Source organism: Tripterygium wilfordii, chromosome 7 (genome assembly GCF_013401445.1).
Source record: "Tripterygium wilfordii isolate XIE 37 chromosome 7, ASM1340144v1, whole genome shotgun sequence".
Classification (NCBI taxonomy): Eukaryota; Viridiplantae; Streptophyta; class Magnoliopsida; order Celastrales; family Celastraceae; genus Tripterygium; species Tripterygium wilfordii.
The window spans coordinates 1,513,474-1,538,685 of NC_052238.1; the positions used below are offsets into that span (position 1 = coordinate 1,513,474).

Here is a 25,212-nt window from a genome sequence, read left to right on the forward strand (position 1 = left end):
ACGGCACAAACCCAAGCCAAGCCTCCCCACCATCTCGGCCCATTGGGCCGTGGCAGTTCCAAGCCCCTTCCATTTGGAAAAGGCTTGACAAGTGTTTGAAGGCTTGGGCAAGCTTATAAGCTAGACACCAAGCCTCTCAACAACCGATGTGGGACTTTTTTTTGTCCTAACACTCCCCCGCACTCGTGGACTGGGTATCAAAGCCCAAGGCCCAACGAGTGGACTTCTTATCGGGGACGAGCGCACACCCGCTCCGATACCCAAACCCAAGTCAAACCTCCCCACCATATCGGCCCATTGGGCCGTGGCAGTTCCAAGCCCCTTCCATTTGGAAAAGGCTTGACAAGTGTTTGAAGGTTTGGGCAAGCTTATAAGCTAGACACCAAGCCCCTCAACAACCGATGTGGGACTTTTTTTTGTCTTAACATCTAATGTATAAAAAATGGATTGTAATTTGTTTTGTGTTTTCTATGTTCACCTTGGTTTTCATTTACGAGAAAAGGTTTTCTGTTTTCATGTTGTTTTTCAGTAATTTTATGTTTTCTGTGCGTTTTTAGTGTTGCCTTTTGTTTTCCAAAAAATGAGTATCAAACAGATTTCAAAGATTCATATTTATTTGTTTAATTTATTTTGGGGTTTCACGCTTTCCATTGTCGAACAATCGATTGGTTAACCGGTAGGGCACAAGAGACACATGGCGGAAGATTAACGCCGGTTGCACTGATATCCATACCACCTAGCAACACTTAATTTGTTTACACGAAAACGTGGCACAAGTTAAATGCCGGTTGCACTGATATTCCACTTGATCGAGCAACACCTGATTCTTTTCCTTCGCTTCACTAACTGACTAACACTTGCTCTTATTGTGCTTCAGCTGTGTGCCTGAAACCGCCCCATCATCATCAACACTGCAAATGAAACGAAACAGAGTACTGGCATTTATCAGTACTAGACGACACAGAAAAGCAGACGAGACCAATTACGCGAGCTCCGAGAGCGAGAGGTGGCGTGTCCTACCCGGCGTACTATAGCTTAAGCTTCCGGATCTCCTCTTGATTCCCTTCACGTTTTCATTTACTAAGCGGCCAAGCAACAAATGCGTATCAAAGCAGACCAAAGCTAATGCTTCAAGTAATAAAGAATTACAAGAACTATTTTAAGTCTCCATTGTTAACAGTAGTTTATAGATAGAAATCAAGACTGAGAGGAATCAGAATCGCATAGAGAATACGTGCTCGTTTGTTTGGAAGAAAGCGGAGTATGAGGGGGACGGGAGAGATTCTTGTGGTTCGTTTGTTGGTGCTTGGAGTTCTAGTAACGACGTCGTTGTGTGCCAATGTGACGTACGACCACAGAGCCTTGATCATTGATGGCAAGCGCCGCGTCTTGATCTCCGGCTCCATTCACTACCCCCGCAGCACTCCCGAGGTACCTCAATGTCGTCCTCTACTTTCTTTCTTTTTGTATATATGTACGTATACACATACAAGTATGTATATCTACAATTTATGTGTACGTATTTTTGCAATTGCAGATGTGGCCGGACCTCATACAGAAATCCAAGGACGGAGGTTTGGATGTTATCGAGACCTACGTTTTCTGGAACGGACATGAGCCTGTGAGAAATCAGGTTCGATTCGCATATTTGTCTTCTTTTTCCAGATTTAGTTGAATTTTGAATTTGGCGCCTCTGAATTAGAATTGCTAATATTAATTATATATGTTTGTTTTATCTTGTGCTAATTACACTTGTATAGTACAATTTCGAGGGAAGATACGATCTGGTTAAATTCGTGAAGTCGGTCGCGGAAGCCGGTCTTTACGTGCATCTACGTATTGGCCCTTATGTCTGCGCAGAATGGAATTACGGGTGCAGTTTTTACACTATCGATTGTTATAATAATGATAACTTTATGATAGCAGTTTGTTTACTTGTTTTTGTTTTTGTATTTAAATTTGATTAATAATTAATGACTTAGATTATTATTTCTGGACAGCGGGTTTCCTCTGTGGTTACATTTGATACCTGGAATTCAGTTTCGGACTGATAATGAGCCGTTCAAGGTTTTGTGACTTTTGTCAATGTCAATATATCTGTGCCTCTGGTATGCTAAGTGTTTGTCCAAGCAATTATCAAATTTAATAGTCATTGCATTTGTTGGCTTTCTGTTTCAGGCTGAAATGCAGCGATTTACATCCAAAATTGTTGATCTGATGAAGCAGGAGAAACTGTATGCATCCCAAGGAGGACCAATAATTTTATCACAGGTTGATTTTTCTAACAAAAATTTTGGATGTTGGTGTCTGGTTTTTGTTTTATGCATTTAGTACTCTGGTTGACAGTCCTTCCCAAGTTGTTCTTGATTGTCGTGATATGAATATATTATGATAGATTATATCCTATGCTCATTGGTGCTGTTCTTTTTCAGATTGAAAATGAATATGGAAACATTGATTCTGCATATGGATCTGCTGCGAAATCCTACATCAACTGGGCAGCAACCATGGCAATTTCTCAGGATACTGGAGTGCCATGGGTTATGTGTCAGCAAGCAAATGCCCCTGATCCCATTGTGAGAAATTTATGTTTGATATTTTTTTCATTGTTCTCTTTCTCAATTTGGATTGCGCAGTTATCATGTCTACTTAGAATTCTTACATAGGCACTCCATGAATATATTATTCATTTCACATTATATATACATACGCATTTTTCTGATCAAAGGGAATTTTTACTGAACAGATAAACACTTGCAATGGATTCTATTGTGACCAGTTCACACCAAACTCTAACAAGAAACCCAAAATGTGGACTGAGAACTGGAGTGGATGGTAAACTCTCTGAATTTTGATTTTTGGTTGAGAAGTCCCTCTCAATATGAATCAATTGCTGTTATCATCCTTTTGGATCTTTATATAGAACATTCTTTCATGGCTTTTCCAACTCTTGGTTGAATCACTAGGTTTCTGTCCTTTGGTGGTGCTGTGCCCTACAGACCAGTTGAAGACCTTGCATTCGCTGTGGCACGTTTTTTCCAACTAGGTGGAACTTTTCAGAACTATTATATGGTACTGTGATAGCATGGCAATTTGGGTTGGTTAAATAAAATTTGACTCTAAGGTTATCAAGCATGCAAAATATCGTCTCACAGCAAAAAGAGCATGAACTGATTATTTTTGGTTACGCTTATCCAGTATCACGGTGGTACTAACTTTGGCCGGACAACTGGTGGGCCTTTTATTTCGACAAGTTATGATTATGATGCTCCCCTTGATGAGTATGGTATACCTTCTATCTATTAAGTTTATTGTTGAATGGTTCATCTTCTCTTGAATCTTGTATGAAGACTAAACCTCTTTTGTTCTATTCTGATAGTCTTTTTATTGTGCTGTTGAACATGCAAAAGCACTTTTTCTTTACTAGCATCATTGTGAAATTTTTACTAGACCACTCCAGCCATTGCAAAGGATTCATTTTTGCATATTGAATTCTTAATAGTGAAACATTTCCGCTAGTGTAAAGTTAACCTTCCTCTTCAGGTGCATATATTGTATAGATACAAAGAGAATGCACAGAAAACAAAGTTTCCTGACTCTTCAGGTCTATGAACTGGTATTTGTAATTAATGCAATGCTGCAAGGATTCAGTATCAATTGAAACGTTAGATGTGATTCACTACTCAGGTACTCAATGGTTGCTTGCCAGTGGACATGATCCACCTGATCATGATTTTAGATTAGGTCATCTTGTTCCCTTGTTGTTAGTTTCATGTTGCCAAAGAAACAAATAAATGGATCTTTCATTTTTGTAATGGTCTAAGGATGTCTCTACAATAATGTTTGCAAAATTGCTTCAACATTTTTCATTTATTTTGCAGGACATCTTAGGCAGCCTAAGTGGGGCCATTTAAAAGATCTGCATAAGGCTATAAAGCTTTGTGAAGCGGCATTAGTGGCTACTGAGCCAGCAGTTTCTTCTCTTGGTTCAAACTTGGAGGTAAAACCATTTTATATGTTCTTTAGAGAAAATTTTCCTTCCTGTTTTGATCAAAACTTTATTCTTCTATCTTTCTAACCATATTACTGTTTGACTTTTGAATCTCCAAAGACTAATGCTTTAGATTTGCATAAAAGGTGCCTGTTTATATGGTTATAAATCAGGCAATTACAGTTAAATCCAAAATGAAAAATGCAAGTTTTTGACAATGGCAAGAGGGTTGTGATTCCTATTAAGTTTATGCCATTACTTTACAGTGTTGAATGGCTTAAACAAGACACCTAGTTTGTCTTTACGTTTGTGCTTATGTCTTTGTTTTATGCAATCTAGCTCTTCAAATGATTTGATATAAACTAATTTGATGATTTGTTAAACGATAACGGACATTAGCTTGATGATATGGATGCACAGATTATATTCTGCTCACTCGATTCAACTTTTGCACCAGTGAACAAAAACGATATATGTTTCCTTCTAGGACAGCAAGCTTTTAAAATTTTATCCAATTGGATAAACCTTTCACTCAGGCTACCCAGCAATTGTCAGCCAATCTATTTCTTGTTACAGGCACACATACAGCTTGGATAGCTGTGTTATATACTGATTTCTTGATAGATGTTGTTGGTTTTTTTCTCCTGTCTTTCAGGCAACAGTTTATAAAACAGGATCAGGACCATGTGCAGCTTTTCTTGCTAACATAGGCACTCAATCTGAAGCAATTGTGAAGTTCAATGGCAATTCATACCATTTACCTGCATGGTCTGTCAGTATCTTACCGGACTGCAAGAATGTTGTGCTTAACACAGCAAAGGTTTGAATTATTGGCTTTGTTTCTCCTTTCCTTTGAATTTGTAGAACAAAATTCCACTGAGAGAAATTACAAAAGAAACCTATAGAGAATTAAAATGCCTAGATTTTCTCTCTCTTATAAAAAGTTGGTTCTTGACTCTTAAATATTTCCATCATTTCAAACAATCCTATTTTTAGCCTTTACGCTACTGTTATTGATGTCGACTGTTGGAAAAAAAAAGCCTCGTTTAAACTATTTTTTCAGGTAGAAGAATATAAATCTATCTTTGTTCTTTATTTTCCTGCTAGGAGCATAAGCGAGCTTTTCAATTTTATGTGGGCAGATAAACTCAGTGGCTGTTATTCCAAGCTTTATCCGTCAGTCTCAGAAAGATGATGCTAATTCAGCTGAGGAATTTACGTCCGGATGGAGTTGGATAAATGAACCAGTGGGTATTTCAAAGGATGATGCATTTGTCAAACCAGGATTGTTGGAGCAAATAAATACAACAGCTGATAAAAGTGATTATTTGTGGTATTCAATAAGGTATATTAGTTTACTCTACGCATCTGCTTTCTTTTTTATTTTTAGGACCCTCTTTTTTCTCTTTGAATGAAGCATTCTTGAATCTTGAGGCATCATTGTCACCCTCAAGACCATTTCTAGTTCTTACTTTTGAGAACATTTTCTCATTACTTTTGGCAGTACCAATATCAAGGGTGATGAACCTTTCCTTGGAGATGGATCTCAAACTGTTCTTCATGTTGAATCACTTGGCCATGTCCTTCATGCTTATATTAATGGGAGGCTAGCAGGTGATGAGACTTTTTTTTTATGGTAATAGTGATGATGCATATTGTTAGGAGATCTTAATTCTATAGCACCAATGCCCCATATTGTTTTTCCCTTACAGATATCCTTTTACCTTTTCTTTTCATTTTTTGTTTGTCTATCGTTCTTTAATGGACTATTACTGGGGCAGTGGGGCCTTGCGACTCCACAAATATGGGTGTGTAGCATTTTGAAAAAGCAGTCCATGGTTAACCTTTTAATCACATATCATGTGGAAGCTGAGTTGAGAAAGAAGAAAATTTGAGGTTGGGCCTTTGTTTTGGCAAAACCAAGGAAAGCCTCAACTTGGCTGTAATTGATGCAGCACAGGCTTTTGGTTGAACGGAAGCTGCCCAGTAATCTTGGGTTCATGCTTATATTTTAGGTAAATGGGTAGAAAAGTGTATGATTCTTTACTGTCATCATTAATAGTTCACAAAAAATGTAAACGACCCCATGCACAAGATTTGACTTCCCACATAATATGTGGAGACACTGTTTCTAGTCATTGATCATGTAACCTTTAGGTTGCACCCCAACAACTCTAGCACTGGGTCACATGTTGACCTATAAAAAGGTAAATAACTAACTTCCTTGCACAATGATAGAGTCGTGCCCATACACGCTCAGCACCCAAGGCCCAACCGACACTCACCCATATGGGCCGGCTGTACCCAAGGCCTCCCAGCCCATACTAGAAAACCTTGGGTACTAAGGGAGGCTCATACCTCCCCCTATAAACAACATCTTAGCTCCCATATCTTTCGATGTAGGACAATCCTATCAATACCCTCCCCTTCAAGACCAACGCCCACGTTGGTCGAGCACCATGGCCGACCACTCCGGCAGGCGCACCCTCGTTGGTCGAGCACCATGGCTGGCCACTCCGCAGGCACGGTCCCAAGTTGAAGGCACAACAGGATCATGCTTCGATACCATTGATAGAGTCGTGCCCATACACGCTCAGCACCCAAGGCCCAACCGACACTCACCCATATGGGCCGGCTGTACCCAAGGCCTCCCAGCCCATACTAGAAAACCTTGGGTACTAAGGGAGGCTCATACCTCCCCCTATAAACAACATCTTAGCTCCCATATCTTTCGATGTAGGACAATCCTATCACACAAGAATCCTCAATGGACAGGGTCGGAGACAGACAGAATATATGTAAACCTTACCCCATGTAATAGTTCAAAAATAGAAGGTATAAATGTCTCCATCCACAGAAAAACATGGATGAGCGTGATGAAGCTCTTGGATCTTGCAGTTTGTTCAGTTCATCTTATTCTTAGCGATAATCTGCATTAAGTTTTTCCCCAGCTCCTCTAATGGAGGTATCTTCTTGAGAGAATCAAAACGGAGAATGAGTGCATCTATTATGCTTGACTAGACAAACAATTACCTATGTCAGACATGTTAAATAGCATCATAAGCCGTTGAAAATACCTATTAGTTGTCATGAGGAAGATCAAGGCCAGTTATAATAATTATATTTTCTCAAGGTTTCTGGCATTTTCTGCAAGCCTCACTTGTTATATTTCCTGTATGGTTAGACCATTGTGATATTGACCATTATATCATATTCCTTTGTGTTTGGCTTTCTGAGATATTCCATTTTGTATATGTCCAAGGCCCCTTTGATGGTTCCATATTTGGGTTGCAGCATTTTGTTTCTACCATTATACCTTCTTCATATTAAGAGCATAATATTCTTGTCCCATTGACAACCGTGGACAGAGGCCAGAGAACATATATCATTGTCTCTTGCATGTGATTGTTGCTAATTTTGGTTTGATTTTGCCTTCTCGTGATCTCTAATTTGCAGTCTTGTAACATGAGCCTGTGCAGGAAGTGGCATAGGCAGCAGTGGAAATGCCAAGGTTTCTGTGGAGATCCCCGTCACCCTTGTTCCAGGGAAGAACACGATTGATCTCCTGAGTTTAACCGTTGGACTTCAGGTTGGGTCCTCTTGATTGAGATACATACTGACATTTATTAACAGAGGGAACACCGAACACATTATCTACAGTTCTACACTATCTGCTACAGCCGTTTTCATGTTACTTTATATATAATTTGTTGATGAAAAGAAATTTTAATCTTTATTGAGTCCATTATTTAATGAAAATATAAATTGTATCAGAATTATGGAGCATTTTTTGACAAAACTGGTGCCGGCATCACTGGTCCTGTAAAGCTGAAAGACTCAACGAATGGCAGCGTACCTGTTGATCTCTCTGCTCAACAGTGGACATATCAGGTCAGTGAGTGTCTTTCATACTTCTGTTACATAACTGAGTATGCCTTGTTTAGTAAATGGAGGAGCAACTTTCTTTACATTTATTTGTTCACACTTCAAGATAAGAGTTAAGTGAGCTTCCAAATAGATCAAATATAACAATATTTAGTATGTACTATGTACTATGTACTTACTCTGTTCTTCGTCATTGTGAGCGCAGATTGGGCTTAAGGGTGAAGAATTAGGTCTGTCGAGTGGAACAACTTCTCAGTGGGTATCAGAATCCACCTTGCCTAAGAAGCAGTCTCTAATATGGTATAAGGTAAACTTTGCCTTTTAGTTAGGAGTATTACAGTCTTGTCTCCTCGCAGCACATGCAAGCAGAAAATTATTTCCTGTGACATTGGAAAAGCATGTAGCATTCATAGCACATATTAGATTATTGTGATTTATGGCTATGCTTCACAGATAATTGCATGTGGTCATTGAAAAGTATGTCATCTCCTCCATCGTCATGTGAATTGGATATTTACTGTGGAGGCTGTGAATCAATCTTTTGGATGCTAATAATTATTGCTGATCCAGACAACGTTTGATGCTCCTGCTGGCAATGACCCCGTTGCACTGGACTTCACTGGGATGAGTAAGGGTGAGGCTTGGGTAAATGGACAAAGCATCGGCCGCTATTGGCCAACCTATGTCTCTGCCAACAAAGGCTGCACCGACTCTTGTAATTTCAGGGGATCTTATGGTTCAAGCAAATGCTTGAAAAACTGTGGGAAGCCATCCCAGCAACTGTGAGTAGTAATACTATATCCTACATAGGCTTGTTAGAATAAAGATTTGGTTCTGAACTCGTTCATCTGGCAGGTACCACGTCCCACGTTCATGGTTGCAACCAAGTGGAAACATTCTTGTATTGTTTGAAGAAATTGGTGGTGATCCAACACAGATTGCTTTCTCGACAAGGCAGACTGGAAGTTTGTGCTCTCATGTGTCAGAGTCTCACCCTGCACCAGTTGAGACATGGAATTCAGACTCAGCAAGGAAATCAGGACCTATATTATCATTGGAGTGCCCGAACCCTAATCAGGTCATTTCTTCAATCACGTTTGCTAGTTTTGGAACTCCTGGTGGGACTTGTGGTGGGTTTACCCATGGCCGGTGCAGCAGTGCGAAGGCTCGTTCCATTGTTCAGAAGGTTTGATCATGTTTTTTTAATTGAAATTGAATTAATGAATTCGTTATGAGCTAATATTGCTTTACTCTTATATGTGCTAACTTGTTCAGGCTTGTGTTGGATCAAAGAGTTGTAGCCTCAGCGTATCTACAGCTAAGTTTGGTGACCCATGCCAGGGAGTTACAAAGAGTTTAGCAATAGAAGCATCCTGTGCGTAAACAGATTCCTCGGATCTTGTGATGGCATATGATGGTTGACCCCGTGCCCGTGTAGGTTTGTCTTTTACCTCACTTGTCAAAGCAAGATGGACCTGAATCACTCAATACATGAAAATAAATAAAGTCAACGCCGCAGCACAAGCTATGAAAAGGGAATTATAGCTTCTCCTTCGATTAGGGTGATTGGAAAAGTTCTTACTGATTTGCTGATTAAGGTGAAGAAAATGTTTTAAGTTGCATTTGCCTTTATGAAGACTATAGGCAATGATATGACTGCATTTGTGATTCTTTCAGACCCTTAAAGCCTAAAGGAATCAGGGACTAAACAACTAGAAAAGAACGATAAAACTATTTAGCATATAAGTTTGATTAATCTGGCTTAAATACAGAAGGATTGTAGCACGAGGAGATACTTGGTACTAGTATAGTCCACATATATTTATGTTGTAGGTGATGGGATTTACAATAATAGTGCCTTTCAAAGATAATTGGCAAGTTTTCCGAACTTAGATTCACAATGCCTTTCATCTAAAATTTACCTTAGATGGCAGAGCCGTTGGACTTTGTAGTGCGTTTTCTGATTCTCTACAAATTCCAATTTTCAGTTCATATTTGCATGGGCTTTATTTCACCCGATTGCAGCATAGAGCAACAGAGCAAATTATGGGATGTGCTGGGCTGGGCCGGGCTTGGTCTGTGGCAGGCTATGTTTGGGCTGGGCCTCACTAAGGACCAGCCCACCTAATGTATTGGGCCGAATCTATCTGGAGCCCATCTCAAACATTTGCATGGGCTTAATTTCACCCCGATTGCATCATGCTATGCAAATAATGGGCCCGGTTGGGCATGTTCCAGGCTATGTTTGGGCTGGGCCTCGCTGATCTTTTCATTCTCATAAGCTATGGACCGGCCCACCTAAAGTATTGGGCCGAATCTATTTCTAGCGCAGCTCAAACATTTGCATGGGCTTTATTTCACCACGATTGCAGCATAGTGCATAGAGCAAATAGTGGGCTGGGCCGGGTTGGGCCTGTACCAGGCAATGTTTGGGCTGGGCCTCACTGCTCTTTTTCAATTCTCATAAGCTATGGACCGGCCCACATAAACTATTGGGCCGAATCTATTCTAGAGCCCAGCTCAAACATTTGCATGGGCTAAAGTTCACCACGAGTCCACGATTGCAGCATAGAGCATATAATGGACTGGGCCCGATTGGCTCTGTGCCGGACTGCCAGGCTGTGTTCGGGCTGGGCCTAGCTGATATTTTTTCATTCTCTTAAGCTATGGACCGGCCCACATAAAGTATTGGGCTGAATCTATTCTCAAGCCCAGCTCAAACAAACATGTATTGTGAATATAGGAAAAAAAATTATATCAAGCAGACCTAGACTGGCTCAAGTCTAACGTACTTGACCCAATCTCAGCCTAAAACAAAATTCTAGCCTAATTTTGAACCCAACCCTGGTTTATAAATTAAACAGTTTGTCCCGAACCTCTCTTTTATCAAACAAGCCCGGCTCACCAGCCCATGCTCAGCCCTGTTGCAGTTGCAGTTGCAGCTGCAGCACAGATTTTGAAACATCTATTGGACAAATCTAATAGATGGTCATGAGAGATTTAAAATATTAAAAACGCTAGCCACCAATTGCACACGTCAGACGAGATTTTTCCAAGGTTTTTAAAACCGGACCGGTCATCAAACCGGAAAAGTCTTCGGTTCACGGTTCAAAGGTTCAACCGGGATTCAAACCGGGTTCGAACCGGTTTTAACGTAATGAATTATTTATAGATATTTATATTATATATTTATATTATATGCATATAATATATAATAAAACTTCATAAAAATACAATATATTCAAATAAAGTACAATTTTAAAAAAAGAAAATCTCATAACCTAGTGGTTAAAGCCTTTTTTAATGAACAAAAAAGGTCATGAGTTCAAACCTTACAATTAACAAAATTTTTAAAATATTTTATTAACTTTAATAAATCACCGAACCGGTCAAAACCGGACCGGTTCTGACCGGTTCAACCGCAGAACCGGCCGGTTCAACCGAAAATATCTCGGTTTATCAATTACCGGTTCTGGCACCTCAACCGGACCGGACAAGTGGCCGGTCACCGGTTGGACCGGTCCGGTCCGGTTTTCAAAACCTTGGATTTTTCAATGCTTTGATTCAAAACGACACGAACAATACTACTCTCAGGTCTCATCTCATAAAGGTCCCCCGAATGCAATATAGCAATATAGCATCTAACTATCTGGGAAAAAATAATAATAAATGCAGTTCCATAATTTCATTGAGGAGAAAAAATTTATACCACTAGGCTGCAGGACACGCAAATATTGCCATAATATGATGAAAATAAATTAAATCTCATTTTTTATTATGAAAAAGAAGTTCCACTCCTTGAAGTTACCTCAATCCCAAAGAAATTTTGGAGTCCAGCACCCAATCCTTGTAAGGCTTGTGTCCTTGAAGCTCAAACAAGCAAAGGAACTAAAACTACAACGAACTGTCATGATTAAAATTATGAAGAAACAAAAGCAGAATCTTCCATGATACGAATCGTACACACTAAATAAACTTGAATGAGACGTCCAATTCATTCAAAACTGGGCAAGCTTGTACACATACAAGTGAGAGTAAAAGCTGTATACGTACCTTCTCAGTCCCTTTACATGGGCTGTTGGGTAAGCTTCCATTCATTCTGAGATTTGTCAAATGCTAAAAATTGAATGGAAAGGTTATCCAGAATTCAAGGAAACTAAAAATAGATACTCACAGTGAGCATTACATACACTACACAGGATGCAGAACAAAAGATATCAACCTCAATCTAAATCAATTGGCCCAAAAGCATATGCTTAAAAAAAGTCTAAATCAAGAGATATCCAACATTGTGAAAATAAAAGGCAACCAAGGGTACACCTGCCTTTTTCAGACCCCGTCGCTACACTGTGAGCTTTCTGCAAGGAGCATTGTTTTCATTTTATCAGTGAAAAATAACGTAAGAGATTTAGAAACATATTTTATAACTCTTGCTGCTCCTATTGAAATATAGGAAGTTCATTTCTTTGTTTACAGTTGCTGCTTAGGTCCACTCCCTCAACTGCAACAATGCTACTCGAGGCCCCTTCCCCTGACTCACATGCCATCTTCAAGAAGTAACTATGCCTGCACAGGAAATTACTTAGAACCTCAAACGAGATTATAACAAAACAATACCAGTGATAGGTAATATATACCATCGAGTATCTGCTGTCAATTCAGGATGGAATGCCGTGCCCAGCAAATTCTTTTGTTTTACAGCAACGATAACCTTCTTTTCCGGAGCAGCATTCTCCTGAAATATCCAAAAGTTATTGTCTGAGGGAATAAAAAAGAAAATTTTAAAGATCAAACAACTGATGTGATTGTTATAACTGTTTTCAGCATCATGTGCAGCATTAGTTAATGTTGATGCCATGGGAAGCATTTCCAAAACCAAAATAATCACAGCGTCGTGTCAGGGAACCAATAGATTCACAAAAACTTATGAAAAATACATGTCAAAACAGAACACCAAAACACAACCACCACATTGACCCTCCTCCTACATGTCAAGCAACAGTTTGGCCTCACGAATCATTAAGTTGTCAAATGAATAGTACAACACCTAATACGTCACATTTTCATAATTTCGGAAGATTGACAGCTACCTCCAAAATGACTAAAGGGGGAAAAAGGCATACGTGTTTGCTATCAGTACTGATTTTGATTTACAATGTTCATGGATCTCTACTTCAACAAGTGTTATTGGAGCCAAAGCACACAAGACGTATCATAATAATAGCACAACGAAAGTTTCTAAATAACTGCACTAATAAAAAAAGACTCTTCAAGGTACACCAACCGAGTTAAAGCAGAAGATCACCAGAGTTTAAGTTTATAGGTGAAGCATAAACGAGGATATGACGTATTAGAAGTTCCAAGAAGTTAGAGAGCAAAATTGTAGATTGACAAACTACAAACTAGAGCATTTATGAAGAGGTAAGATAGAGATTGAACCATCAACTACTGCTTCAGCAACTTAACCAAGCAGAACCAAGCCTATGTTATGTAGAATCAGGTACATGTCCAAGTGCAAGCATGTGTCTAAAATGAATTTATAATGAGTTATTAATTCTTTCACATGGTTTACGTGAATATTGTAAGACAAATAAAAGAACTATAGCAGCAACTCATCTTTTTGTAAGGTCAAATTCCAATCTCATCTCTCAAGAAAAAAAACATTTCAAAAAAAATTCACCGCAGAAGCAAGAGAGCTTTTTTTGATTGACAAAAAAATCATACGATAATTTACATCATTCGAGTATCTGTATACTATTCTATTTAGCCCATATAATGAAATTAATCTGCACATTCTATAGTTCAAAATAAACTGCATGAATTCACAATCACTAAATAAGTATCATTCAATAATCAATAGTTAAGATGTCGTGAATAATTCAAGAATATGTAACATACAGGAGACTATACATTGGATAGCAGGATGTATTTGGAACCAATTCATGCAGGTTCAAAACACTCAAAGCCAGGAAGAGCACCAACAAACCTCTTGAATTCGAACAGAAGAACTCGAGTACAACACATTGTTAGATGGGACAGGATACTCTGCAAGCACTTCAACTCCAGGCCCAGCTTCAATGACCGCAGGAGCGCGGATGAAGACTGCACGAAATGTTTCAGGACCGCCTTCTTTAGATGCAAGCTCTGCTGCTGCAATTTCTGCCTCAAAGCTATAAATCTGAAATTACGTAATATCACTAAGAATTTAAGATAATTGCGAAATTTGTGAAAATTCCACAAATAAGTTGGCAAGTCTAATGTATTCTAGTTTTGAGAACAAAATAACAAAAGTACAACTGAGTACCACCATATATCTCAGTGAAATCCTTAAATGAAATGCCATAACTATGCACACCATGTTACTTAAAAAACAACATAGCTCAGAGCTTATTAGGCCCAATAGGCTCAGGTGTTTATTTATACATGTACAATTTGACTATCTATCTTAATTGCACAATAATCAAAACGATGCAGAGCACAAAAATACCTGACTGCCAAAGAAATTTCTATGGATGGTGCAATCCAAACCACCAATTAGTTCCTGCCCTCCTTCCTTTTGTCCTGAGGAAAGACAATGCCACTCACTTCAATATTGAAGCAGTATCTAAGTTATATATTTCTCAAAGTGGCGACCAGGAAAAGAGAGAAAAATCATTTGCACACATAAACGCACATTGCAAGACACATGTATCAAAAGCCTAGTGGAACATGAAAACATAACAACAAATAAACGAAGAACACATAAAAACCTACCAACAGCTTTATTTGCCAAGAAAATAAGACCTGCACAGGTCCCCCAAACAGGCTTTCCCATTTTGACAAACTCACGCAAAGCTGGAAACTGTTGATGAACGAAATACCAAACATAAGAAAATGCTTTTTAGGTTCCAAATTCATAAACCAATAAGTACAAAAAATGATGCCATATTTCTTCAATCCATCAGGCTTTTTGAAGTTTGAACCAAGGAAAACGAGCAAAATCTATGCCGTCATCAGTGAACTCCTCCAAAAAACTAGTATTTCCCTGGAAAACTTTCATATTCCTTTTAAGAGTGAAATGATTGCAGATATTAAACTCTTTGTTTTCCCTCACACTCTTGTTTAAACCATATATTTCATTTTGAAAGAAAAATTAACAAACCAAGAGCTCCCTTCCTTTCACTTTCCTCTAATTAACATTTTCCATAAATCAACTAACCTCAATATTTTCGTGACAGCCAAACAAACAGTGGGATTATTCTGAGACTAAGACAAATACATCTAAATCTAGCTCAGAAATAACCGCAGATAAAATTGCAAAGAATTTTTCCTCAAATAAATAAGATATATAGTCATAATGGACATATCTCCTTGCTTTCACACAATTTTAAAAATACTAAAAACCTATGAATAAACCTTGCACATGTACGATAATCTTCATCAAAACCAGACAAACAAAAACTAGCGAGACGGAACAAACCAAGTTGTGGTACTCGGCGAGCTTAGCCATCGTGGTGCTCTCTCCGCCAGGAATGATAAGAGAACTCACGTTCCCGAGCTGCTCCGGCTTCCGTATCTCCACTCCCTTCACTCCCAACCTTCTAAGAGCTGCCAAAGAAACCATCACAACGAATATTACACAATCCGTATAGCGATTAAACACACGCATAAAAATGTGTAAGAATCAGATATAAAAAAATAGAATGAAGAGGAAGTATATGCGCGTGCCTGCGATGTGTTCGTTGAAAGATCCCTGTAAAGCGAGAACGCCTACCGCCATGGCCCTCGTCGTTCAATGGCTCTGGCGGCTGGTTAGTGTAGTAAGTGTGTGTGGTATTGTCTGCGAGCCAAACAGAATGAAGTATGACGCGAAATCGAACACGAGAGTCTCTCTCTTTATGGCGCTAGTGTGTGCGAGTGATTTGTGTCATTGTGTGTCGTGATTTTCACCAAATAAATCTTTTATTTTTCAATTTCAAAACAAAAATTAAAGCCTTATTCGATTTTCGTAGAAGCATGGTTCTCTCGTGTCCAACGCTTCCAATTTCCAAAGATAAAATGTTTTTATTGATAAATAATGCTGTAGTCTACAAATAAACCCGATAAATGTTTCAAAATTACATACGGGTATATGGGCTAGCCATGCCAGCCCATCTTACATGTCCTTATAAGGCTCGACCATGTTGGGCCTTATCCAAGGCTGTGATCTGCCTGGTCTATCGGGACAAATGGGCTGACAATATAGAGCCTGGCCGCGGATTTTTTCAGAAATTCAAATCAAGTAATTAATTTATGGTAGTATGCTAGTAGCTACTAGCTAACACCTTAAAAAAAAAACAATTAGACACAATGGTAGGGTTAATACAATATTTCATCATCGAAAGATAGATCATGTTTCATTTTATACATTGAGTGTTTAAACATTCCATTTTAATAACATGAAGTTCAAAATTGTTATATTTTGATAGCTCGAACATATTTTGATAGTTTCAGTCTATTAATCGTCTTTGTGTGCTTGTGTGGATATATGTTGGGTGTGTAATGTTATTTAAAGGAAAACAAATTATTTTATAAAGTACAATTTTAACCAAGTTAATTAAATATGATAAGGTTAAGTCCCTTTCTCGTGTTCTAATAATAATCCTAATAATAATAATAATAATAATAATAATAATAATAAAATGGCCTATTGCTTATTAAATTGTCGTATATTCCCTGCGACAAAATATAATTATTTGTCAAGTGGATGATGAATGTTCCTTTCAAAATTAACTTAATTAACATAGGAATCTAGTGGGTGCAAGTAGGGACTAATAATGAATATCTTTGCATAGGGTGGCAAAACTTTGTCCAATCTGAATGACGGAATTTGTCCGATCCGGATTAAACCAAGTTTATGCATAAGTTATGTGTCCGAAATCCGGGTGCAAACACAAAAAATTGGTCTGATTTAAAATCATGTATGAATCCGAACACATAAATTTTGTCTTATTTACTTATCCGGACCCTAATCCGGATTAAGTTATTGTTCAATTTACTTGTCTGGATTTAAACTAATCCGGGTTTGATCAATTAAATACATTCGAAATCCAATCCAAATTAGGTTCCGGACATGTAAATATTTGATAAATACGTTATATTTCACGACCCATAACTAACTGAAACTGATTTTTTTGGCACCACTATCTCTACAAATGGGTGTTTGGGTTGTTGGGGCTGACCAAATTGTTTCCACTGCTCACTTTGTTTGAGGCACATGTCTTGTGAGTCGATGAGCTCAGGGAATATTGTTGACAGGTGGGCTTGGGCCCATCTATGTCCCTGATATTGTGATGTATAGTCAAATAACCAATGATGAATTTTATTTGCACCTCCATAATTTATTGAACACACTATAATCTAAGCAAATCTCAATCAAAAACATAACAATTATGAGTTAGCCTCATTTTGTGTTTTTTTTCAATTACACCCCAGTCACTTTGCTCCACCACCACCAAAGTCTCAACCATCTCTTCCACCACCGCCATTGAAAATAAATGAGCTTGTCGACGGAATTGGAGATGTCGAAAAGGTAAAATAAAAAAAAAAGGAAAAACCATCAAGAAAACTAGTTAAAGAAACCTTGGTGACAAATGGGTATTGCTTATTTCCCTTCTCCCCTTCACTTCCACTCTCTTGTTTTTGTTGTTTTCTCCTCAGTTTCCGATGCTTTAACAACCAAATTCAATGATCTTCTCAAATGGGTATTGCTTTTTACCTATGTCTCACAATCGGGTCCCTGATGTTCATGGTCTTTGTTGCTTTCATTGAGTATGTTGTCATTATTGCTTATGTTGCTATCTCTTGTGGGCCTTGAATCATCCATTGTCGTCGCCATCACTATCAGGTAAGGGAAGAAGGAGAATGAGAGCCGCCGTCGTCAGGTAAGGGAAAAATGAGAAGGAGAGAAGGAGGGAAAGGATTTGGGGAATTTAAGACAAATGGTAGAGTCAAATGGGGTGTGTTGATAGATTCAGTTTTTTACAAGTTATTGGAGTGTACTTTGTAAATAATGAGATGCAAATAAAATTTATATAATCAATTGAGATAAGATTCTTTAGCCGCTCTATAACCAACACAATAATAATATTTGCTAACTTGTGTGGCCCAAATTGAATTGCAGACCTTATAAATTTAAAAAATCATACTGGAATGACTTTTTTTTTAAGTAATCAACAATATATCAGCCACTCAATTCTTCATTATCTTAATTTAGTATTTTTTTATAGACAAATGGAGGTAGGGGAATAGAACCCATTGGTTCTTATGGTAGGAAGCATAACCAATTATGCTAGGAATTAATCCGTAATTTTATTTATTTTAATTTCAATTTATTGTACCAAAAAATACAATATGACGAAGTGTTCCTAGTAGAAATTGCATAACCAATGAGACAAATCTGTCCTGGCTCTCAAGTACAAGCTTGACGAAGTGTTCCGACATAAAATGGTCCAAAAAAAACATTGTCGGAAAAAGGCCAATTTAATTTCTGATTTTTTTTTTCCTTTAAAACATTTAAACTTTATGTTCTTATCATACTTAAGAATTAAGATTGTCATATGCTCATCAATTGGTGCATACATTAATTTTTATAAATAAAAGTCTCATTCTACTACGTGCTCCCAATGTTTTTCCAATTATTCCATCATGAAAATCGTAAAATTTATTTCAAAAAAAAACGTAAAATTTAAATTTACCAAGCCCAACATAATAAAATCTGTCGATCCCCCTCACTGCGGCTCCTCCCGCAAAAGCAAACGGCATCGTTGCTTACTGTCCACGCGCTTCGGAAATATCATATTTTTGTCCCCAACCGGTCTCCCTAATCCTCCAAACCAAACATTTTCTTAACTTCCAAACAATGAACTCTTCTCCCTCCGTCATATATTAGGGTTTCAATTTCGAATTATCTCCTTCTCGCCGGCTTCAGTTCACTCTTCTTATAAGCTCGGGTTTTATTTGCAACATCACCAAACCGAAGCTAGGGTTTCTTAGGATTGTGTTTACAATTTGTTATTAAATTTTAAATTACTATGTGGTTTTAAAATTGGATCTTCGATTTTTCCTCTGGACTTGGAATTGGGGTTTCCGGCTTGCCATCGTCAACATCGGCAACTGCGACACGTTCCTATTTTGGTATTTTCTCTTTGTACTTTTATTTCCCTTATAACGGAAAGCATTGTATCCGATGTTACTTTACGGAATCATATATATTAATTGATGTTGCTCGTGTTGCTTGATATTAGTTATTGTCCCTCAATTTTAAAAGCCAATTTCCTTATTTGTTATCCTAATTGTTATTGTATTTTATTTGCTGATTACGTTATTGGGTTAGGCCAACGTGTTGTTGATGTGGATGGTGGTGGCGATCCAGGCGTGCATTGATTGATTTATACTGGATTGATAGCGATGTGGGGTTCCAATCTAAATGGATGTGATACAATTTTGTGTTTCTTTCATCTTGCTGAATGGCATCCATTGGAATAGCGAAGCTGATTAGGGCTTGAAGCCCTTACTCTGCCTGCTTTTTCTTTACTGGAGGTTTGAAACTTGTATTTACCTACTGTTTTTAAAGTTCTGTCATTATTTCGGATGTTAGTTATGGGGCATATATTGTCCTCATTGATGATTCTTATTTGAGGGAATGTGCTTATTCTTTTGCATTTCCCCCTAATTTTCGGGGTGGTCGTTCTCATTCGTTCTGTTTCTCATTGATTAAATGAGTCTTATGGGCATTATATAGCATATATTGTCAGAACATATTGTTTGTGTTGGCTAACCTGTGGTCATGGCAGGTTTTGGGATCAATTTTTTTTTTTTGTGTTCCTGAGAATTATAGTGATTGCAAAAAAAGAAAAAGGATTCATTCTTAGTGAGAGTTATACTATTGGGAGATTGATGGGCTGCTGCAGTTGTTTTGGTTTTACTCGAAAACCCAAAAGGCGACCCAGGCCTATCTCTGTGGCTAATTTTCGGCCATCCCAGGAATTCTTGTTAGATGAGGAAATAGACGATGAGGATGATGGTTCATATAATGGCGAGATAACTGATACTGCTCATCGGGATGTTGATGCCGATGGTGGTGAGTTTCCAAGCCGCTTGAGACGTTCTGAGGAGATATTAAAGTTTAGAGAACAGAATGGATTTATTTGCAGGCAATTTCCTGTCAAGGAAACCCACAAAGTTGTACGCACAGAGGTAAGATATTACGTATAGGTTTTAATTGATTTTTGCAATGATGAAAGTTTGCAGACGAGTCCACTGATATTGCCATGAACAAACTATTTTACAATATCTGAATGTTGTGCAACCGCAACCTTTTCATGAGGGGTTCCTGAATTCTCCGATTGTTAGTTGTTCTGATTAGGTGTTCATCTGGTTTGAATAACTTCAATTGCTAAAAAACTAGTTAAGACTACCCCTCGCCATTCTTTCATGTCATATATTGTGTATATCTAGGTGTTTTCTGCATACCAATCAAACGTGCAAGTTAGGATTTTAGTTATGCATTATTGTCTTGTTGCAGTAATTCTTTTATTTCTTACTGATTTTCAGGATGAAAATGGTAATAAAGTGGTCAACGAGTATGTTCGTGAGTATAAAATTGGTGCTGGTAGCTATGGAAAAGTGGTAAGGTTTTTGTTGTTGATATCATATTGTATGACATGATTGAAGAGATTGTTTTATCGTTCTGGCTTGTGCATCAGGTTTTATATCGGAGCCGTGTAGATGGAAAGCATTATGCAATCAAGGTTGGACTCTTGTAGCATTTTATATACATCAAAATTCAAAGCTTTGTCACCATTTCTCATAAAATTGCAATACAGAATCTCGTGTTTCATGAATGCATGCCAGAGACAGATATTTGAAATAACCTTCTCTCTATATATATGTATATATGTATTTCATTTTAAAATGTCCTTATAGTTATATTTTGGTTTTTAGGCCTTTCATAAGTCTCACTTATCAAAGCTGCGTGTTGCACCTTCAGAGACTGCTATGACTGATGTTTTACGTGAGGTATTTGCTTGCATTTTTTTTGGTCTTCACCTCTCAGGATAGTATTCATGATTCATACTAGTAAATATCATTTTGTTATGATTGGTACTACCATACCTTAGTGCCTTATTTGAATAGACTTTGTTCTATCCTTTTTCAATTCCAATATTGCAAACAATATTGAGAAAATGACATATTGTGTAGTTCATGAGATTGGGGCATTTATATATTTTGCTTAATTATAAGCAAATTAATATTTATTGATGTTGTTGGTAGCATGCATGGGGCCTTGATATTCTATTTATTGTGTAAGGTAGATCTCCATAAGTATTTTTCATTATACTTTATCTATATCTCCCCAGATATGCTTTGCAGTTTGCATGCCATCATAGCATAGCTTTGTGCTCACCAGATTCATTTAGTTGCATTTTAGGGTATAGTACTAGTTTATTTCCGTGTTTTTTCATCTATATATGCAAGCTTGCATTTCCTTTTCTTGCAGGTTTTAATAATGAAAGTGTTGAACCATCCTAATATTGTCAATCTCATTGAGGTGATTGATGACCCAACCACAGATCATTTCTACATGGGTATTTATAACCACTTTAATTCTCTAATTTTTTTTCTTCTTTTTGTTGCTCTTTATTCCTTCTGCGTGTGCCCAATTACTTTGTGCTTATTTATGTGATTTTAATAGTCGTTTCTAACTTTACAAAGAATGATCAAATCTGCCTTATTAATGGCTAATTTGTTGTGAATGCCTTTTCTTTTGTTCAGTTCTAGAATACGTCGATGGCAAATGGGCATGTGAAGGTTGCGGTCCTCCTGGTGGTATTGGGGATGACACTGCTAGAAAATACTTACGGGATATTGTAGCTGGCCTAATGTATCTCCACGCACACGTACGATCTTGAATAACTTATTATTTTTTTTCTCAGCAGATATTTAACTTCTATTTGTTATATATGGCAAGCCATTGTAGGCGATTTTATAATCATATCTTTGGTCTGAGCTATTGTTACTCATCTCTTACCTCTTCATGCCAAAGTTGTGGGTTATCATCAATAATCAGTGACTATTTATGTCTTGCTTGCCTGAAAGCAGAATATAGTGCATGGAGATATTAAACCTGATAATCTGTTGGTTACTCGCACTGGTACGGTGAAGATTGGAGATTTCAGTGTCAGCCAGGTGTTTGAGGTAATGAACTGTCTCCACACTTCATTTGGTTTTATCTATTACTGTAGGAAAAAGAGAGATGACAGAGTGTGCTATGATATTGTCTTTTTTATTTATTTATTTTTTACAATTACACATGAAAGGAAAACACACTTCCTATGGTTGTGGGGAGGAAGGTAAAGGATGGGGAGGGTTACCATTTTGTAGGTGTGGAATAAGCCACAAAATCTATGAACTGATAGTTAGTGAGTTCTACTAGAAATATTGCCTGGATATAGAGAATATGAAGTTTTACTATAGTGATCATTGTCGTTATTTTCTTCTTATATCTCATATGGTAATTGATTAGCTTGAATTGTGAGTTCTTGCTTGTGTTAAAATCAGGTGGTTATTTTCTCTGATAGAAAATTGTGTTGTCGTCTTATTTCCCTTGGTAAGTATTCTTGCATGTGAGTATGTGACATAAGGATATGGTTTTCAGTTTTGGAAACTACTTTCTTGTTATTGTTATGTTTCGTGCTGATCAAAATTCAGAATTTCTCAGTGTCTACCCCCTTTTTATTTTATTTTATTTAATTTTTCAGTAACAATATGGTTTTACTTGTTGCAGACTTACATGTGGAGTTTTGATTAACTATTGATTTTGAGCAGGTGTTCTGCTCCAATGCTATGAAATCTCTTGCAAGTTGTGGACATGGATTTGCGAGGGGGGGAAAAACTGTTTTCTGGAAAAAATAATTGCCAAAAGTTGCATGTTAGTCGTATTATGATTATCTTGATTATGTTCAATGTTTTGAATGTTTAAAAATTGGTATATCCTTGCATTACCAAGAACTGCTATAGCTGTATTTACTGAAGATTTCATTCTATGGGGTCTGGTCTATTAGAGTTGGCTGATCATTAGACGGCCTTAGCTCCTTTTAAGATCAAGGGGTAGCAATTTTAGGTACATTTGGGTTGTGATTTAATTGGTGTTCATCCATAGCTTTGAAGTAATAGTTTTGGTAATCCTTGTTATATATGTACTTTCTTTTGTGAAACTTGAAGTTGTAAATCTGTTGCTAGTTTCTACGTAGAGTGATCATGGGATATCAAATCTTAAGAGAGAGTTTTTTTTAATTAGATGATTTTGGCTATGCAGGATGATAATGATGAACTTCGCCGTTCTCCTGGGACTCCGGTCTTCACTGCACCTGAGTGCTGTTTAGGTTGGGATTCCTTTACTAGGAAAGTGTTATGATGACTCCTTTACGAATAAAGCAGTCATGAGATCAATTTATAACTTTTTGCATGGATATATTTCTTTTGGTCTTGCAGGTTTAACCTATCATGGGAAGGCTGCTGATACTTGGGCGGTGGGAGTTACATTGTACTGTATGATACTGGGACAATACCCTTTTCTGGGAGAAACGCTACAGGATACCTATGAGAAGGTTTGGAAAATTTTTACGCTTTTTTTTTTTTGTTGTCTATCCCAAACCCACAGCTGAAGGGCGATATTACCTATTGTGCCATGTTTTTTAAGTTAATAATTTTTCTATCCACGTCCAGATTGTTAATAACTCCTTAATACTCCCGGATGAGATAAATCCACAGTTGAAGAACTTACTAGAAGGCCTACTTTGCAAAGGTAACCAATTTTTTTATTTTTTTATTTTTTCTGTTTTTGCAGTCAGCTTGTAGTATTCTTGAACTCGTTAATTATTAATTTTCATGTACTTATATTATCTTACTCGTGAACTTCTTTTGGATTGACAAATCCTTTTATACTCAGACCCAAATCAAAGGCTGACTTTGGATGAGGTGGCACGACATGCGTGGATCATAGGAGCAGATGGGCCCATCCCTCAGTATCTGTGTTGGTGCAGGCGCAAGAGCCTGGATAAAGTAGAATTTGATGAGATCAAAGACGATGCTGACATGACTGACACATTCTAACGAAATTGACTAACTAGTTTGGATTTGTTGTTTTCGTACAGTAGAACTATAGGCTCTTATTTATGTTTTGTTTTGTTTTTATTTCACACTTGGCCAGAGAGAGGCATAGCAAGTGCTTAGAATGTGTAGGAGTGTGCTGTTGTTTGGGTTTTAAACTTGAGATAAACAAAGGTTAGCTGAGAGAACATTGTTCATCTTATGCAGGCTCTCAATATGTATTGGTGCATTAGAACCTCCGGGACCCCAGGAGTGAGTTTGTATACCTGGGTTGTAGATTCAAATTCTTTTCTTTTTTAAAAAAAAAAAAATTTATAGTCACTTCCCTGTTTTGAGTTGAGGTGTTGGGAACTTTATAATTCTTGTTATGGGAGAAGATCTATGTGAACCAATGGACAGGAAAGTAGGAAACCACATAGTACAGACAATGGGCTGCGGTCCTCGTGGCACCCATGTAGACATTGTCAGAATATCCGATACAGCACAGAATGAGAGAGATCCTTTTATATATTGTTGTAGTTTGTTGTAGTGTTCTTCTATAAACGGTTGTGGTGGACCCAATTGCCGTCAGTGGAGCACGCTCTGTTGCATCTTAATCTTTAATAGGTGAGGCAGCTCTTCAAAGCCTTCATATTTCACCGCACCACCGCTCACTTAAATACAAATCAGAAGGACCACATATTTGATTAATGCCTAGTTGTTTGTCAAATAAGTCGGATGTTTTTATTTCAATTCTTCTCTGTCAAATAAGTTGAATGTTTTTATTTCAATTCTTCTCTTGGTTGGCAGAATAATAATAATAAAAAAAGGTATAATCCTCCGTGCATGCCTTGTATATATCTAAATGGGCCTATGGAATTCAGAAGCCCATCCATCGCCACCCAGCCCACCCTGCTGTTTATGTTTTTGACTTCTCTCACCGTTTCAACCTTTCTTAATAGATCCAAAAACAGAAGCAACTTCTAACCGTTACTGTAACGCTCTTTCAATTCCTGCAAACTACTTTTTCTCCAATAAGTTCACAACAGACTGACATGTCAGGGGGGTACTTTTGGTACTTCAATTTGTCTGGAAATTGCTAAGCTGCCAAATTGTACTTGACTACTGTGGTGATCAGCCCAAGTATTAACATACGCATGGGACTCTTTCCTCTGCTTCGCTGTTGATGCTTTTTGCAACTTTTTGAGAGATTGAGACCCATTAAA

The 25,212-nt window shown here is 37.7% G+C and overlaps 3 protein-coding genes across 3 annotated transcripts; 2 read left to right on the forward strand and 1 right to left on the reverse strand.

Moving 5' to 3' along the window:
• Positions 1-819: 819 nt before the first annotated feature.
• On the forward strand, positions 820-9,764 carry LOC120001528 (beta-galactosidase 8). The gene is made up of 19 exons (XM_038849902.1): positions 820-1,431; positions 1,538-1,633; positions 1,761-1,873; positions 2,001-2,067; positions 2,179-2,271; positions 2,433-2,576; positions 2,747-2,835; positions 2,967-3,072; positions 3,199-3,286; positions 3,882-4,000; positions 4,647-4,811; positions 5,134-5,336; positions 5,496-5,605; positions 7,471-7,580; positions 7,766-7,882; positions 8,082-8,183; positions 8,447-8,658; positions 8,732-9,062; positions 9,152-9,764. The coding sequence occupies exons 1-19, from the start codon at positions 1,264-1,266 to the stop codon at positions 9,257-9,259; spliced, it is 2,541 nt and encodes an 846-aa protein (XP_038705830.1). The 5' UTR covers positions 820-1,263; the 3' UTR covers positions 9,260-9,764.
• Positions 9,765-11,789: 2,025 nt separating this feature from the next.
• On the reverse strand, positions 11,790-15,796 carry LOC120001538 (probable pyridoxal 5'-phosphate synthase subunit PDX2). Its single transcript, XM_038849919.1, has 7 exons — positions 15,584-15,796; positions 15,336-15,463; positions 14,630-14,717; positions 14,364-14,437; positions 13,863-14,054; positions 12,514-12,611; positions 11,790-12,442 (listed from the first exon to the last, which is right to left on the reverse strand). The coding sequence occupies exons 1-7, from the start codon at positions 15,633-15,635 to the stop codon at positions 12,316-12,318; spliced, it is 759 nt and encodes a 252-aa protein (XP_038705847.1). The 5' UTR covers positions 15,636-15,796; the 3' UTR covers positions 11,790-12,315.
• Positions 15,797-18,654: 2,858 nt separating this feature from the next.
• On the forward strand, positions 18,655-24,285 carry LOC120001532 (serine/threonine-protein kinase GRIK1-like). Its single transcript, XM_038849911.1, has 13 exons — positions 18,655-19,030; positions 19,230-19,435; positions 19,690-20,092; positions 20,450-20,524; positions 20,602-20,646; positions 20,840-20,914; positions 21,396-21,483; positions 21,671-21,795; positions 21,998-22,093; positions 23,214-23,280; positions 23,390-23,505; positions 23,624-23,702; positions 23,847-24,285. Exons 3-13 carry the CDS (start codon positions 19,793-19,795, stop codon positions 24,008-24,010), a joined length of 1,230 nt encoding a protein of 409 aa, XP_038705839.1. The 5' UTR covers positions 18,655-19,030; positions 19,230-19,435; positions 19,690-19,792; the 3' UTR covers positions 24,011-24,285.
• Positions 24,286-25,212: the final 927 nt, after the last annotated feature.

Coding starts and splice junctions, on each gene's coding strand:
- LOC120001538 (XM_038849919.1), bottom strand. CDS start 15,635: ATGGCGGTAGGCGTTCTCGCTTTACAGGGATCTTTCAACGAACACATC. Junction 14,718..15,335: donor TCGCCGAGTACCACAACTTG/GTTTGTTCCGTC, acceptor GTTCATCAACAG/TTTCCAGCTTTGCGTGAGTT. Junction 12,612..13,862: donor CTTCTGTTCGAATTCAAGAG/GTTTGTTGGTGC, acceptor TGGATATTTCAG/GAGAATGCTGCTCCGGAAAA.
- LOC120001528 (XM_038849902.1), top strand. CDS start 1,264: ATGAGGGGGACGGGAGAGATTCTTGTGGTTCGTTTGTTGGTGCTTGGA. Junction 3,287..3,881: donor TGCTCCCCTTGATGAGTATG/GTATACCTTCTA, acceptor TTTATTTTGCAG/GACATCTTAGGCAGCCTAAG. Junction 5,337..5,495: donor TATTTGTGGTATTCAATAAG/GTATATTAGTTT, acceptor TACTTTTGGCAG/TACCAATATCAAGGGTGATG.
- LOC120001532 (XM_038849911.1), top strand. CDS start 19,793: ATGGGCTGCTGCAGTTGTTTTGGTTTTACTCGAAAACCCAAAAGGCGA. Junction 20,647..20,839: donor GAAAGCATTATGCAATCAAG/GTTGGACTCTTG, acceptor TTTGGTTTTTAG/GCCTTTCATAAGTCTCACTT. Junction 21,796..21,997: donor TAATGTATCTCCACGCACAC/GTACGATCTTGA, acceptor GCCTGAAAGCAG/AATATAGTGCATGGAGATAT.